The 17,356-nt window shown below is 56.5% G+C and overlaps 1 protein-coding gene across 2 annotated transcripts in view; it reads left to right on the top strand.

Annotated features, from left to right (window-relative positions):
• Positions 1-17,356, top strand: part of ADGRD1 (adhesion G protein-coupled receptor D1) — a 145,125-nt gene that overhangs the window by 108,718 nt on the left and 19,051 nt on the right. For both annotated transcript variants that reach the window (XM_082640016.1, XM_082640017.1), the window contains 4 exons: positions 5,413-5,516; positions 6,990-7,101; positions 9,611-9,764; positions 14,932-14,998. In XM_082640016.1, the coding sequence (XP_082496142.1) occupies positions 5,413-5,516; positions 6,990-7,101; positions 9,611-9,764; positions 14,932-14,998 (437 nt within the window). The remainder of the gene's footprint in view (positions 1-5,412; positions 5,517-6,989; positions 7,102-9,610; positions 9,765-14,931; positions 14,999-17,356) is intronic.

Here is a 17,356-nt window from a genome sequence, read left to right as displayed (position 1 = left end):
ACCGGTGCCCAAGCTGTGTGGCTGAGGGGAGATGGTGAGGCATCCCCAGGAGCCTGGTCTGGGTAACAAGGGGGTGAAAGGGCTCCGTCCTCGCCCCCGCCGACTCCTTTGATGAGGTAACTAGCCTGAGGAAGGCAAGTCACTGACATCTCTTGAAAGACATAGGAGCCAAGTCTCTCCTGCATCCTGCGGGGAGAAATCCCACCCGGTGCACCACTGCAGGGCTGTGCGTACCAGACCAGGCGCCGATGGTCTGGTACAGGTGAACTTTGGACAGAAGCTCATCTCTGCCTGTCCTTGGGGCTGTGGGCTTATTTCCACCACTGGAATGTGAGATTCACCTGCAGTCTGGACTCAGTGCAGCGGGTGTGGCCGGCAGAACCTGCAGCTTGTTAAGCCCAGAGACGGTCACCACACCCCCGGCTGCCCAGGGGCTGCACGCCCCTCCTGTCCAGGGCTGAAGGAAGGTGCGTGGCTCAGCCGCCCGGGGAGAGGGCGAGCTCCACCTGGATCCCAGCAGGAGGGGAGACCAGAGGCAGGACGGAGCCGGCCTGGCGAAGAGCTGGGGGTGGGTGGCAGAAGCAGAGGGAGCGGAACATAGGGTCCAGGGGCCGCGAGGGGCTGAGAGCATCCGCACCCCGGCCGACCCAGCGAGTGGGCTGCGTGCTCTCCGATGTGTCCCCGCTTGTCCACTCTGCTTGGCCGCAGGTTCCCTTGACAACTGGTTTCCTGCCAAGTCCAGCCAATGAGAGCCAGGCACGAAGCGCTGCACCCCTGCTCCGGCTCAGACGCTCCTGGCGCTGCCTGTGTCACCTCCGTGGTCCCTGCTGCTGCTGTGCCCCCTCCGCCCCCACCTCAGCTCGTGGGACAGGCCTGTTGTGTTTCCAGCTCTGCCAGTGGCCCCAGCTCTGCTCACATCACCCCTTCCCATGGTCCTTCCCACCCTACAAGGGCAGAGGCTCTTGCCGTGGCTGTTCTCTGGGGACCCTCACCGTCATCTCCTTTTTCAGGGTTTCCCGCACTTTTACACCTACTTCCTATGTTCGGTCCCCTCTGCTGAATCTTTCCAGAGGTGCGGACCCTCCTGACGGAGTGACTAAGGTGGTGAGGCAGAGGTGCAGGCGGGGCTGATCCCTCGGGGGCCTTGGAGACCCTGGGAAGGATGTGGATTTCATTCTAGGTGCAGGGGTGCCCAGGAGGCGGGTCAGCTGGGAGCCATGTGCGCTGAGTGGCAACTGGCTGAAGTGGGGAGCAGTGGGGGTCCAGGGGGTAGAGGAGGTTAAGGCAGAGGCTCTGGAAACTGGGGAGAAAGAGGGATGTGTGGCCACTTGTCAGCTGAGGGACCGACAGGACTGGGTGAGCGTGGGCTCTGAGGGGAGAGGGAGGACCCAGGATGACTCTCGGGTCTGGGCCCCCTCCCCGTCCCCCACCGATCGCCTCCACCACGGCCTCTGTGTCCAGCACAGCCTCTGTGTCCAGCACAGCCTGGTCAGTCTCAGAACTAGCATCCTTATTTCTTCCCTCATGTATTTATCCGTTTATGCCTTTGCTCATAACCTGCTTTCCCCACTGCAGTGCAAGCCCCAGGCTTGGCACACAGTGGGTGCTTAATACATGCTTGACGCAGATGGGGGCCCAGGCCTTCTGGGGTCAGCACTGTCTTGCCAGCTGTGCAGTGTTGGGCAGTCACGTTTCCTCATCATGATGACCAGGATGCCCGCAGGCTGCTCTGCGGGTTCAGTGTCTGCATGCATCAGGTGCCCAATAAAGGCAGCTCCGTTCTTGCCCTCTTAACCATCCACTCTTCTGTGAATGCTCCACTACCCCAGACAGACATTCTGATCTTTGGTTCATCTCTAGAGCATGTGGAGTTTGCCAGTCCTCTGTCGGATGCTGGGGATCCCGACACGAGCAAGACAGACAAGTCTTGTCTCCACGGACCTCACCACTTAGAGTGCATGCAGCTTCCAGTCCAGGAGACCCTCTCCTGTCCTCTCTGTCCACTTCCTGCCGTGTGTCGGGGCCTGTGTGAAGCCCACACCCCCTCCCATCCAACTTCACAAGGCACAGGCTGTTTGCAGGTTACAGTGGAGCCGTGTTTAACACAGGATGCAGGTTCACTTAATACACTGACAACCCAATGGGCTGAACGTGTGTTAAAGTTATAACGCTCTTATATAAAAAGAGAGGGAAGTAAACCCTTCAGGAAATCAGGGTCTCTCAGATTGTCCCCCCACCAACACACACACCATTCTGCTCTATAGATACGACAGCTGTTTTAAACCAGAAAGGTCTGAAGACCCCGACTTCTGTGGGCAAGTTTCTCCTGGTTCCTGCTTTGGTCTGCCTCAGTGCTATTCAGACCACTGTACAGAAGAATGATATATGAGGTTACCTGCACAGACTGTGGATGCTCCAGTTTACGGGGGATCTTAGGGGTTTTCAAGGGTCCTTTTGATCACCTCTCATTTTTACCTTATGGCCTCACTTTATAATTCAAGTGCCATGGAAAATACGACCTTCCAATCTAGCTTGCCTTATGTGCTGTATAACCATTTCAAGACGGGCTGGCCAGGATGTTAGCAAGGGAGGGGCCATATCTCATGTTTTAAGTGTTCCCTATCGTGCCTGGCTTGAGGTTGGCTTTGGTTGGGTTTGGTGAAAGTTGTGATGAAGAGTTGGTTGATTGGTGGGGTTGGTTGATGGTGAGATTGGTTGATGGTTGAATTGGTTGATCATAGGGTTGGTTGGTGGTTGAATTGGTTGATCATAGGGTTGGTTGATGGTGGGATTGACTGATGGTGGGGCTGGAAGGCATATGGCACAGGGTTGGGTAGGTGTGGGTCTGAGGCCAGGGCTGGACTCCCAGTTATCAGAACCTCTAAGCCGAGTGTGTGTGCAGGAAACAGGGAAAGATTTCAGCTACTGTGGCTGGCCAGGTTCGGCCCTCACGCCTGGAAGCGTCTACATTGTGCAGTGAACTCTCACGTGAGCCTACTGGAAGCTTCCTACAGCTCTGTGAGTGGAGGAGGTAAACTTCTATTATCTCTCTAAGAGGTATGCAAACAGTGATATAGATTAAATACATCTTTTATGGTGAATCAGTGGGGGAGTCGGGGGAGTAGACCTGAGGGCTGTTCCTACCCTAAAACCTTCAGCAAATACCCGTGGAAAACCATCTTTCTCAGTAGTACCCTGCTGTCCTCAGAGCTGTGGTTGATGAGACAGTGGAAGTTCCAGGAACGTGATCTCGGTCCTTAAAGAACTCTCCATCTCTCTGGCAGTAAGAAGACTCTCCCGTGAAATGGGACAGTAGTATCAGAGTGGGACGCATCCCACTGGGGGGACGTGAGATGTTTGGGCAGCACAGCGATGAACAGGGATGGGAAGACCTGAGACTTCGGGGTGCGAGGACTCATGCGGAGAACTTGGGCTCAGGGCCAGACTAGGAACGGGACGTCCCAGTGGCAATGGGGTGAAGGTGTCACGGGGGCCAGGCTAGCTCTTGGATACTGACATGTTCCTATCCTTCATTTGCTGTCGTTTCCGTTGATTATTTAAGTTAATTTCAATTAGGTGAGTGTGCAGAGGTGGACCTTAGTTTCCAAGAACGGTTGATGGTCTGTGCTGCCCATGAACTCTGGTAACTGATACTTCCCTCCTCTGCCTCTAGACAGAGATCATTGCAATGGTGGGACGGGACTTTTCAACTGTCTTATGAGACAGCAAAGACGGGCGACAGAGTTGGTGGAATGCTAGTGATCCCTCACCCGGTTTGCGTTCCCCGTTCCTGAAAAGTATCGCTGGAAGTAACGGCACTTCCAAAGAGGTACTCTCTTCCCCTCCCCCAAAGAGTTTGAGAAATGCCAAGTTTAACATGGCTCTCTCTATCTACATATTTGCCTGAAGGAGGCTCAGAAGCCTTAAGTTGCTTGTATTCACCAGAAGTCTTTAAAGGCAGATAGAGGGTGCAGCTTCTCCGAAACTTATCTAAAACCAGAAACATCATTTCACCGAAGAGCAGTGACAGCACGGCTCAGGAATTGGTGTTAAGCAATACAGTGCAGGAAAGTGGCTCTAGGAGTATATTTCCATTTGCCTTCCTCGGGTATGTGATGGCTCAGAACACCGCTCGGCCTTTCTATCCGCAGATGGAGAACTTTAGGGTCCAGATCTCGGGAGGTTGCCGAGAAGCCTGCTGCAGGAACGCACTGGTGGCCCCTCCTGTCTAGGAAGCTTGTTTTCCTGCATAGACAGGGGTTACTCATGAGGGCCCTCCCGCCCCCCTGTCCAGGGCTGCTGGGTCCAGACTTCTGCCTCCCCTGCCAGGGATTCAGCCAGGGACTGACAGTGTTTCCTGAACCCTCATTAAGTTTTCAGTTCTCGGAAACCGACCGGGTGGCTCCCAAATGGTTCCCTGTGACCCACTTATGTTTCCTGGTGGGGCCTCCTGGGCCCCGCGTCCTGGACAACAGCCCTTTCCCGTACCTCAGAGTTTCCTCCTTTTGTTCCCAATTAAGTCCCGGTGAACAGGGAAGAAGGCAGTTTAGCTGGAGGCCAAGGTCCCCAGGGGTCCTGGCTAAGGCTGGAGGGACCTTGATGTCTGGCGCTGGGCACCAATGCAGAGTGAGCTCCAGGCTGGGTCTTTGATGCTGCCGAAGGAGCAGGAAGCCCCCGGCCGCGACCTCTGAGGGATGCTGGTCTCCTAGGCGTGTGGCTTAGGGAGCACGGCGTTTCTTGGATCCCAGGGTCAGATGTATGTGACCTCGAGAGGCCAGCTCCTGGCGTTCCAGGTTGTGCTGTTAGGTGACCTGTGGTTTCTGTCACCGTCTTTGTGGCTTTGTATCCACTTGACTTACCGCGTTACTGGGCATCAGGGATACCAGCGAACTCTTACATTGCTCCGAGCACTTCACATATGAAAATTCATTCCTAGGTCGTCAGCTGGGACTTGCACCGGGGCCTATGGGTCAGGCTCTTAAGAGAACCCTGCATGCCGGGCGCAGAGGCACGGGGCAGGCAGGCCGCCTGCGCGGGCAGCAGTGGGGGAAGGGAGGGGATGCCGTAGCAGCGCAGGGGCTGGGCGGGTGGAGGGATGTGAGTGATGGGTGAAGCCATTTGGAGCGTCTGAAATGCGCAGAACCAAGGGCCAACACCAAAGGACTGGCCCTCTGGGTGGCAACACCAGGGCACCAGGGCACCAGGGCATCAGGGGGAGAGGCAGGCCCTGGCGGTCACCACCAACCCTGGACGGTCCAGTGGCTGCCTCGTGCTCAGCTGTGCATTAGCCCTGGGACCCCTTCCAGCCTGAAGCCCCCCATCAGGCTCGGGCCACGTTAACCACAGGGCCAGTCCCCCTCTAGGGCCTGGACCCGGCGGCGGCTGACTGTCTCCGCTCTGCTTCCCGCACAGCTCACGCTCGGACACCAGGTGGCGCTCTCGTCCGTCAGCTACATCGGCTGCTCGCTGTCCGTGCTCTGCCTGACCATCACGCTGGTCACCTTCGCCGTGCTATCGTGAGTCACCTTCTGCTCTCCCCCGGGTCTCCCAAGAGGTTGGGAGGCTTTGTGCAAATGTCAGTGCCACCCCTGCCCACTTCGATTTCCCTTCTGGCACTTGTACTCGGGAGGCGGCAGATGCCGGCCCCTGTTTAGAGTCTGCACACGGTGTGTGACAGCTGGACGGCTGTTCCTCGATTACCTTTTGTTTTGAAATCTGGGGCGCAGGGAGGGGGCTCTGGGCGCTGGGAAAGAGAGAGGGGAGAGGAGGTGCCGTGGAATTGGAGGGCACCCGGCTTCAGCTAACCTGGAAGGCTCTGGAAAGGTCCCCAGCCCACAAGGCTTTCTGTCCTCTGGCCATGGGAGAGCCAGAACTGAGGACCCCCCCTCAAATGATATCAAAACAGCCAGAGCTTTGTGGGGCTGGGCTGCAGGAGGCGCCGGGGGTGGGAACACTGGAGGGCCCCTGCCTCCCTGCCGGCTGAAGCCACCTTTGGTCAGAGATTGAGGGCACCCCTGCAGCCCCCAAGTGGAGGCCGGCAGCTCAGTCCATCCGTGGCCCTTTCTGAACTGGGACAGAAAATTAAGATGAGAGCCGTGAGTCTGGGCGGACAGCTGGGCGCTGCTTGCACACTCCCCTCCGAGCTGCTGGGCCTCAGAGGAGGGCGTTTCCCCACACGGGGATGGGCCCGCCCTCTGGGGATGCTCGGGAGTTTATCTGCCCCTCTTCCTCCACTCCTGGGGCTCCTCCTGGGGGTTCCCAGGTTTGGTTGGTCGGGGGCTGCGGCAACATCACCAGGAGAGACTGTCAGCTTCCCGGGCTCCCCCCAGCCCCACTGCTGCCCACTGGGGACCCGGGCGCCCTGGGGGGTGGGGGGCAGGGGTACACCCTGGACACAGGAGCTTCTGGAGGGATCCGAGCCAGGTGACAGGAGACGGGCACAGGTTTGGAGGGACCCCAGCATTACGCTCAGGACGTTCCTCGTTCCCCAGCTATTTGCTCAGCAAGCCAACCCCACCCATGCCTAGTCAGCTCTGAGGATGCAGCTGCACCCAAGACAGATAAAAACACACCTGGCTGGGGGTGGGGCAGATAACAAGTGAGGATGCAAAGGCTGAAGACACATCTTCACAGTTGTCTGGGCCCTGAGAGCAGCTCAGAGAGGAAGCGGGGCTCCTTCAGGCTCGGGAAGTTCTCTCTAAGGGGAGACCTGGGGAGGGGCTTCACTGCAGAGGAATGGCTGGTGCAAAGGCCCCGAGGCGGGAGAGGGCTGGGGGTCTTGGAGAACCCCCAAGAAAAGGGGGTCTGTGAGCAGGGAAAGGGAAGAGCTGAGTCAGGCAAGGATCAGGCCCTGCAGGGCCTGTGGAAGGAGCTGGGTCGTTTCCGAGAGTAATAGGGAGCCATCGAGGGCTCACAGCCGGGAGTGGCAGCGTCTGGGCGGGCTTATCAAGCCCTCGTTGGTGGCCTCACCCCTGCCTCTCTGCCCCCAGCTCGGTCAGCACTATCCGGAACCAGCGCTACCACATCCACGCCAACCTGTCCTGTGCCATCCTGGTGGCCCAGGTCCTGTTGCTCATCAGCTTCCGCTTCGAGCCGGGCACGGTGAGTGGCCCCCTTGGTCCTGCTGGGTCCACAGCGGGCCTCCCTCCCATCCCCTCCTCCCCCGAATGTCACCAGGGGTGGCACCTTCTCCTGCTGGCTTCAGTTCAGAATTCAGACCACTGGATAGCCAGGCTGTGTTTCCTCTAGGAGAGACAGGGAAGATGACAGGTATGAGGGGCTTCCCTGCTCAGCATCAATCTCGGTAACGACGACACTTACGGCCCTGACTGCGTGCTGGGCGCCGTGCTGAGGGCTTACATAGATCCACTCAGTTAATCCTCATAACAAGCCCACGAGGTGGTGCCGTCGTAACCCGCCTGCTATAGATGCCAGGCTGAGGCACGAGGGAGTTACAGCCACTTACCCAGGGTGGCCTGGTAAGCACTGACCAGGTCCTGACCTCGTGCGGTCTTGCCGCAGACACTGCCCTCTACAGCCGCATCCCCTCTGCCTGCCAAGGGCCAGCGCTCTCTGCGAAGGGACTGTGAAGGCCCAGACCCACCTTTTCTCTGCCCTTTGTATCAGGCTGGGGGTTCTCCAGGGACCTAGGAAGTCTTAGATCTCACAGAAAGTGAAATGCTGAGAGCAGATTGACCCAGGCTTGGGTGACGTGGGTTATAAACCTGGTGGAACGGAAGAAGAAGCAGAGATGTGCTTGCTCTACACCAGGATGGAAGGGGAACCAAGCAGTATAAGTCAGTGGTCCTGGGGTGCGATCACGATTGGCTAATGGAAGATGAACTCTTTATCCCGCGAAGTGAGGGTCAGCAGAGCGTCTTGTCCTCACTGCCCAGCAGGGTCCTCAGCCCACCTGCCCGTCCTGGGGCTGCTGCCTAAGGAGAGATCCGCCCTCCTCTGCTCACAGGTTTAGGGGTTCAGCCAAGCATCTAAGAAGGTCCTGGCTGTGCCGTGGACAGACGAGGCCTGCACCAACCTCATTCTCTCCTACTGGATGCTTTTCAAGCTCCACTGTGGATCATCACACGGGGTTTTCTTAAAATACAGATTTGGGTTCAGCTGGAATTCTTATTTCCATCAGGTTTTCAGGTGATGCTGAGGCTGCCTGTCCAAGCCACGCTGTGAGGAGTGAGCCCCCCCCCCGCCGTGTGATGGCAGCAGGAGGGGAAGCGGTCCAGGCGCCCATCATCCAGATGGCGACCCCAGGGACCGGGAGAATCTCCTGTGTGTCTAAAATCCCAGGCAGGGCTCTGAGTGATCTGTCCACTGGATCACCTCTGTGGCAGACAGGACAGGTGACTGTGGTGGCCAGTCTCTGTGTGGGGAGGGGCCGCTCCCCACATGAAAGGGGCAGCTGGAAGACACAGGGCCACCAGTGCTGGGACTACAAAAATAACAGATGTGTCCCATATTTGTATCTAACTTTAACAGAGCCTGATGACCAGAAGCACAGCATTTCAGTAACTTGTTCCTTTTTGTTTTTTCCTGAGAATCAACTGATCAGGGGGCCTTGGGAGGACAGGACATGGAGCCCCCATAGAGATGGTTGTTCTTGGTTTTCATACTTGTTTTTTTCCCCAGGCTCCTGGTTCCCTGGCCCTTGTATCCGAGCTTAGGGGTGGGTGGCGGTGGACTCACAGAGACCATGGGTGGGGGGATCTCTGATTGAGGCTCCGGGGGGAATCTGAGCCCACATGGCTGAGCTTGGAGTTGTGGCCAAGACACTAGGAGCAAAAAGGGGGACCAGCAGACCATGGCCGCCTTGGACAGGGGAGAGGAGGCCGCAGTGCTGAGCAGGCCCTGCCCCTGCCTGCTTGTCACAGAGAAGGCAGGTGGGCCTTCTGGATATCAGTGCCTCGAGCAGCCAGAAGGAACAGACATTACAGGTAGTTTGTGCACCTCTGTTCATTACACCTGCTGAGAGTAAAGTCCAGTGAAGCGGCCGTGTCCCTCAGGCCTTTCGGCTCCAGGTAGGTAACCAACACCTTGAAATGGAGAACTGAAAATTCCTGAGTCTAGAGGTTTCAGCCACGTCACAGGCTGCTTTCTCTCTGCCCCTCAACTCCCTTCCCCTCATGCGCTCCACTCTGCAGGCCTCCCCTCCGGGCCGGGGTGGCTTCCACAGCTCCGGGCTCCTGTCCTTGGGTCCTTGCGTCCGAAGGAAGGAGGGAAACCTGCTCACCGGCGCCTCTGCCGACCCCGGAACCCACGCCCAGCAACCCGGCCAGTCACGTGCCCACCCCTGAGCCAATCCTGCTGCAGGGACGGGGATGTTTACGCTGATTGGCCAGACCGAGCCCCTGCCCTCTCATGAACCAATCACTGTACCTGGGAGGGGGTGTGGTGCAGTGATTGGCTACTGCCTGAGTCACGTGCCCCACTCAAATCACTCAGCTGGGAAAGGCAAGACGCGACTCCCCAGGAAGAAAGTGAGGCCACGTGTTTAGAAGGTTCCCCCAGAAAATCCGTGCAGGGAGGTTGGGACAACAGCAACCACCCACTGCTCACACCCCGAGAGAGCTTACCCTCCCTGCCATTGCTTTGATCCTAGACCCCGTGCCAGGTGCTGGCCATGCTCCTGCACTACTTCTTCCTGAGCGCCTTTGCGTGGATGCTGGTGGAAGGGTTGCATCTCTACAGCCTGGTGATCAAGGTCTTTGGATCAGAGGACAGCAAGCACCGCTACTACTATGGGATAGGATGGGGTAGGTGGGGATGGGATGGGGCAGGTGGGGCAGAGGTGGGCTGTGATTTCATCTTCATGTGAAACACCTCTAAAAGTCAGTTTCCGTGGGGAGTGCTTTGGATTTCTCTGTTCTAATGGTCGGCTTCCCTCCTCCCTGGGAAAAATCCCAGAGGCACTGCTCTGGAGCCGGTGCGGGGACAGTGGCTTGCTTCTCTTGGATTGACACCCCGGCTTTAATGCAGGGCACCAGGCAGGGGAGGTGGCCTCTCATCTCACAGTGTATGGGTGCCCTGGGGCGAGGGCAGTCGGGCCCTGTATTCTCAGCCAGTCACGCCTGGGATGGACCCTGTACACTGTGGGTTGTGGTTGGAGGGAGGAAAGGAATTCTGATCTCTCGGTTGCTCTTACCTGGAATAGAGTTTCTGCCCCGTGGTGCTGGGGAGAATGAGAAGTGCAGGCAGCCTGCCGCAGGGAGATATTGTGGCTCTGGACTGGGTCCCGGGGGAGGGAGCCTGTCTTGTTGGCCACAGCTGCCTGGAGTGGAGCAGGTTGTAGCCCAGGTGTCCCAGCGTGTCAGGTTTACCCAGACTTAGTAGGTTTTCTTGAATAAATTTTTCTTAATTTGCTGCATGCCCTTAAGGAAATTTATAGAGACTCTAAGTGGTTGTGCTGTTTTAAAGCTAACTTGCACGAATTATGGTGGTCCTTCATCCTGGGAGTCACCTCCCCAGTGGCTTGACTTTGTTTAACTTCCTCCTTGCCCATCCTGAGGAGGAGCCCCAGGGCACAGGGGACCCTGCTTCCCACCAGAGTGATTGACGCCTGGCATCCTTGCATCTGCTATAAAGCATTCATCCAGCATAAGGGACCTGCTACTTGTTTCTAGTTTTCTTGCGATAGATTTAATTTTCACAGTCCTCATGGTGCAGGGAGCAGACAAACATTTTACTTTGTGCTTTGAGCTGGCTAGCGTAGTTCATTTGGGGGATGTAGTGGAGGTAAGTTATGTGCCCCTCCTGGCTTTCCCGGGAGCCTCTCTAGGCTCCCGGGGGCCAACGTGGAGAGAGGAGACACAGCAGCCGCCTCCCAGCTGGTGTGGCCTCGCAGGGAACTCCCGGTGCTCGCCAGTGGTGCCCTGTGTCCCACCTGCGGGCAGACTCGCTGTCCCTGCCGTGCTTCTCCTCACCTGGGTGCCTGTGCTCTGGCTGGGCTCGCAGCAGGAATGTCCTCTCCTCTCCATTTCCTTCTTGGTGAGCCCAACTCAAGCATGACCTTCTCCTTCCATCCTGCCATGACTCCTTGACAGAGTGGGGTTGCTTCTGCCTCTGGCTTCTGACTTCATTGAGTAAAAGGGTTTACAGGACAAGTGACCAACCCCCTGTAATGGCTAGTTTCTTTATGGGAACGGTCAAATAGTTTAGAGATATGTGTGCGCGCACACAAACACACACACACACACACACCCCGTAGCCACAGCAAGGACAGGTGAAATGAATTAAAAGTGTGGAGTTTGTCTCTGTAGTGACAGGAGTCAGGTATGTTGGTTCAAGATGGAGGTGTGGGTCATAATCCAATCCAGCCCTGAAGGATCTCTTCTTTGGTCTGCACAGTGTTGGAGAAAAAAAATGAATGATTTGCCAATACTTAAAAATGGAGAGATTTTGCATAAAATTATGGAGTTCTTTTGAAAGGTGAGGTGATCTGGGGACCCTGAGCTTCCGTTCCTACTTGACAGCATTGGCTGCGACTGTGTGGTTTCTGATACCAGCGCCTCCCCTGTGGGTGTCTGAGTGTACAACCTCTGTCAGACGCTCCCTGCAAATGGAGCTCCGGGCTGGGTTCCAGCAGGGCTCTGTCTTCACGTCAGCATCCCCTTAACTGGTTTCCTCATGGCTCTGAACTGCGTCCTTCCTTCTCATTGGGTTCGACTTGGCTGTGGGCCTAAGTACAGACAGTCTGCAGGTGGCTGGCCTCTCCCTACCTGCAGTTATGAATTAAGAGGGAGCTGGAGGCTGACCCAGGGCCCGGGGAGGTCACCCTGCAGGGAGGGTCCCCCAGAGAGAGGCCACTTCCCTGGAGACTTTCACCGTGCTCTTACCCTGACCTTCAAACAGTATCATTTTTTGAAACTCAAGGACTGTGTTTTTGGCTGAGTTGGGATTGGAGGTGTCACATTTAACAACATACCTGAAGTTTAGCTGCATGTCAGGTCCTGTGCTTGAACTTGAAAGGTGAGTGTAATGTAATCTTTGTCCTCAAGGGGTCCATGTGGGAACTGGGAGAGCAGGTGAATGATAAAACAGTTGAGCCTTTACACGTCGGTGCAGCAGACATGAATCTCTGACCACAAACTCAGAGGTGAAAGAAATAATCATAAACTCAGAAGCGAAAGAAATGCAACTTGCTTTATTTTTCTGTTACGACTTCATTTCCTTTGTGAGTTCCCACTCATCTGAGGGTGAAAACATCATGAGTTCATTCTGGACCCCGCCTTTCTCTGAAGTTGCGCTGGTGTCCTAGGGAGGTGACACAGTGCCAAGACCCTGGGACATGCGTCAATCAGGGCAGGCTAGGTTATGCTGCCATAACAAGCAGCCTCCAACTCACGTGGGTTGAAAACAGTAGCATTCATCTCCTGTTTACACTGCGTGTCCTCAGCAGCTGGTGGCAGTGGGAGGGGCTGTGTTCGGGGCAGTCCCTCAGGAGCCCGGGGTGATGGAGAAGTTGTTGCCTGGAGCCACTGCTGGATGCTGTGAGAGAGAAGACGACCTGGGTGGATGTCACCTGGAAAATCAGTACTTAGCTGAAAGAGGCATGGGTCAATTCTGTTCACAACTCACAGCCCAGAAGCAGCCAACAGCTCAACAGCCCCAGGGTGCAGAAGCGCAAGCCGCCATGTGCCCAGGACGAGGCATCCAGAATGTGGCACAGTGACTTCTACCGGAGGGTGGGCCACTCGTCTCCCAGCGTTGTCATCTCTCTGCCCCTTTTCTGTCGAGACATCCCCACACCTGTATTGGGTTTCATATTATCCTTCCTCTCGGGGCTTTGCTCTGTGGGTCTGGGGTAATATCTCACGGCAACGCTCCTTATGGATGCCCCTCACATCACCCCTCCCTCCTTCCCTGGATCTTAGGGGCCAGCAGCCAGGGAAGCACCAGTGTGGTCCCTCTGACAGGTCACCACATTCCAAAGAGAGCACTTCCTGAGCTCCACAAAGTCAACGTCCACAGGACACGACCAGAGGAACCCCAGACTGCGGAAGCCGGTCAAGCGTCTGCATGGGTGACGGGGGTGTGAATTTCAGATGATAGCAATAGTGGAAAAGGTGTCGGAGCTGGTTAATAAGAGTGGAGATCATTATACGGAGATGGGCTTCATACATCAGTGCATCCTTCATCACATCCATGGCTGCAGCACGTGTGATCCTCACCACAGCCTGATGGGACGTGCTGTCATCTCCATTTCCAGAGTGAGAACGTGGCGGCCCAGAGAGGCTCAGCTGGTCCCCTGAGGCTGCACAGCTGTTCCGGGGGATCCTGGGAACAGAACCCGGAGCTGCGGCTCCTGCAGCGCGTTTCAGAGGAAGCAGAGGGTAGGGCCCCCCTTCTTCTCAGACCCTTCCAGTCACTGCCTTGGGGGCTGTCCTCTGAGTGTCAGTGTTGCTTTGGGGATCGTAGGAGAAACGTGTCAGTGGTGCAGGCAGAAAAAGAATCTTCAACTCGTCCGTTTAACTTTGGGCAGCAAAGAGATGCCAGCCCCTGACTTGGGCCCCCGCCGTGGCCACGATCGGGGGAGGGAGATGTGGTGTTGGCTCAAAGTGAAGCCTCAACCACTGAGTTTGAAAATCCGTCCGTCCAGGCACCTCAGGTTCTTACTGCACCTTTCACAACACCCCCAGGAGGGGCCCTGGGGACGCTGCAGGGTCCCGTGTGCACCTGCTGGGCTGTCCTGTGGACCCAGAGCTCACACAGTGCCCGCTTCTCCCGCACCCCAAGGCTTGAGCTTCCTCAGGAAGATGGGATTGGGGGGGGGGTCTTGGTGCTCGATGTCCCCGGGGCCCCTCACCATCTCAGGGCCCACGTGATCCTCCCAAGAGAGCCGGGCAGTGGGGTTCCCTGCAACGTCTGAGGAAACCGAGGCCCCAGGTGAGTGGGCGGCATGGTGCGGGCCGGATCCTCGGCGTCCCCCTTGTCTCCTGTGACTCTGAGTCCATCAGGGCAGGAGGGCCGCAGCCAGAGGCTCCGACACCAAGAAAAAGTCTCTGGCTTCCATGAGGTCGTGCACGCGGGTAGAAAACCCGAGTGTGACGGGGTCAGCAGTGAGAGGTGCGTCCCCTCCTGGCCCCTGGCCTGTCCGCCTCTCCCCAGAGGCTGCTTGCTGGTCTCCTTTGAGGGCCCGGTGACTGTCTTGTCCTGATGTCCTGTGATGTAGTCAGACTATTTTGACATCAAGACAGACTGTTTCAGAGACAGGACCACTCTCCAGAGACTCCTTTTCAGGGAGATCATTTAACACTGATCCTCAGAAGGGCCGGTGTGGAGCTGACCAAGCCACCAGAGGTCGCAGGAGGGCTGAGGCCTTGAGGCGCCCAGGCCTGGAGCCGGGAGCAGGCTTCCCTCTGGGTCCTGGAGCAGGTCTCCCACGGGCTGGGCAGGCTCGGCCAGAGGGGCACGAAGAGCCGCCTGTTCTAGTGTCTCTTCCGCTGCCCCCTTTTATCCTAGCAATCTGCAAAATGCAGTGTCCTGGTCAGGAGCCCTTTCTCCTGACCACCCTCTGGAGGGGAGGGTCAGTGGGTGGAAAGGGACCCTTTGCTGTCTCTTCTCCCCCCTCCCTTCCCTGCAGGGGAGCAGAGGGAGAGACTGTGCTCAGGGAGCTGATCAGACAGAGGCCCTGGGCATGCCTCTCCCCCAGCAGCCGGAAGGGCGTTGTTTTCAGATACAGAATCAGATTCATAACAGATCTGCCCTAAAATGCACATGTGTGTGTGTGTGTGTGTGTGTGTGTGTGTGTGTGTGAGTTATCTCTTTGTTTAGACTCTAAATTCTTGGAGCCTCGGGGCTGTTCTGTGTCCTCAACACTTAGCACACCTTTCTTTGTACACACCAGGTATAAAATGAATAAATGAATGAACGAGTCAGAGACTGGAGCAAGCTAATAAAATATTCTGCTCTCATTTTCTGCAGGTTTTCCTCTTCTGATCTGTATTATTTCAATAGTCTTTGCCATGGACAGTTACGGAACAAGTAAGAAGTAAGTGAAGGGGTGATCCCTGTGTGGGCCGGACTCCCATGGGGAGGGGCATGGTGAGGGTCCCCACGGCTCGTTGTCTTGCTGCGTTCTTCTCGCGGAGGGGTCTGTCCAAGGCTGGTATCCTCCAGCCCTGGCAGTAAAAAAGACCTGATAGAGTGAGAAACACCCCCGGCGCTGCTCTGGGCTTCCTCCCACCTTGGAACTAGCATCGAGGGGGTCAGAGTGCCTCCTGCACTGGGTGGCCGGGATAAATTTCTGATGGGGGCTCTACATCCATGTGGCTGTCCTGAATGCCCAGTCTGATCACCTGTGGAGCCCTGTTTTGTGCTGACCCTTTCTTGGGGTGGTCAGCAAGTGCCTAGTACATAAGAAGTCCCATTAAATTACAGCCGAGTGAATGCGTGACTGTGTGCATAGGTGTAGTCTGATGTGCGCCCGCAGGGGGGCGTTCTCATCGCTGGGGCAGCAGAGGGGACTGTGTATGTGCCAGACCTCGTGCCGCCAGTTTGAAAATGCAGCTGGTGGATCCCTAGTTGAATCAGGAAGAGGCTGGGTTGGGACTGTGCGGCCAGGTCAGGTGTTCACCTTCCAGAAATTTGAATTCCTTTCCTCCCAAAGAGAAAAAGGCTTTAGCTCACCTGTCTTGAGGGAGCCGCCCCTCTCCTCAGCCCAGCTGAAGAACCACTGAGTGACAGTGCCATGGAGAGATTTTAAGAGGAGAGAGAGGGAGTTAAACACTGTTCCAGCTTCAGCCTGAGATAATTTCTCAGCTGAGTTGCTAAACTGGGAGGAATCTGGCTTATTCTACTTTAGGGCAACAATTTCCTGAAGATGAAGCACTTAAAGAAAGCGCTATCTGAGTCCATATTGAAATAAGAATGATTCAACAACCATTGTTCTGGCTCATTCCTTGCAAGCCTGCGTGGTATCCGAAGTCAAGACACTAATTAAAAGAAGAAACTTCTCCTCAGACACATCTCATTGGCACTTGTTCTGTGTCTTTCCATCTGGAAGTGTGCAGATGCTGGGCCGCCCACGGTGCGTCTCAGCTCCAGGGTCTGTTTCGGATGTAAGCCTCTCACCCACTCATGTGCCCGAGAGCGAGGTCCGGAAGCTCACTGAGTGCCTGGGGAGGACGGGGGACCTGAAGATCCTCATGCACTTAACGCTCTGCACGAAAACGGTGGAAACACAAGCTTCCCCTTGCAGAGTCCTCACCCTCCCAGGGAGTCTGGGCTGGAGCTGCCCCTCTGCAGAGGGACCACCAGACTCGACATGTGTTTCCACGTTAAATGCCGCGTCCTCACACGGGAGGCTCTTTTCTCCAGGCTCTGGGTTCAAGACGGGAACGAGCCTCTTACAGGCGCTGTCACCTGTCTGGGGCATTTCGTGTCTCCTGGTCCAGGAGGTCTCGGGGGAGGACGCGGGCAGAAAGGCAGGGCGCAGGCGTGGACTTGGGTCCCCTAACGTCCCTGGGCCTCAGCCTCCTCCTCTGCAGGGTGGGGTCATCACAGCGCCTGCCTCAGGGGCGCCGTGGGGTTATGGGGGGCGATGCTGTGCTGTCGGGGCTGCGCTGGGTGAGCAGGTGTGAGTGAGTGACCAGGCGGCCCCGCAGGGACGTCCACGTCCTGTGTCTGTGAGAATGCGCCACGCGCCTCACCAGATCCTGGCAGGTGTGCCAGGCCCCCGGGGCTGCCCCCAGATGCAGGGAGGTGACGTGTCTCAGGGACCCCGGGCTCTTGGCGGTTCTGATGCTCTGGAGAGGAAGATGGTAGTCCTGCCTGAGTTCCTGGAATCATGTCTCGTAAACCAGGAGCAATTTCATATCCTCATACTGGACCCTACTTCCCAGATGAGGCTTCTCTGGAAATCAGAGCCGTGGCTGGGATCCCCTGGGACCTTTCGTCTCGGTTGTGGAGCGGGGTCGGGGGATGGCAGTGCCGGGAGGTGGAACTGACTGACAGCTGATGCGAAGATGAAGGTGGTCCGTGCTGTGTCACGTGATGCCTCCTCACTCCTTGACCCCCTGCAGAAGTCACTAGTGAAGTCAGTATTTGAAATGCTCTGGAAGGAAGCCAGCCCCTGGCAAAAGCCCATTTATTTATTTCTCGTAATAAAATTAAAACCTCCTTTGGATTTTGACTAGACTCTTCAGAGATTGCGAATTTTTCCACTAACCAGGTGACCTGTAAAAGCCTTCTTTTCACCGAGCCAGTCTACAGACCTGGAACATTCTTCCCAAGAGCGGGAGGCGTGAGGTCATGGACAGGATACAGACACGTCTGTGGGGACTAACGATGTCATTGTGACTGTGCCCCACGGTGTCCCTGTACCGTCCTGGACGCAGGCCCCTGGGAC

The sequence above is a fragment of the Mesoplodon mirus genome, assembly GCF_964341445.2.
Source record: "Mesoplodon mirus genome assembly, chromosome: 13".
Lineage (NCBI taxonomy): Eukaryota > Metazoa > Chordata > Mammalia > Artiodactyla > Ziphiidae > Mesoplodon > Mesoplodon mirus.
This window is presented reverse-complemented; position numbering and strand designations above follow the sequence as displayed.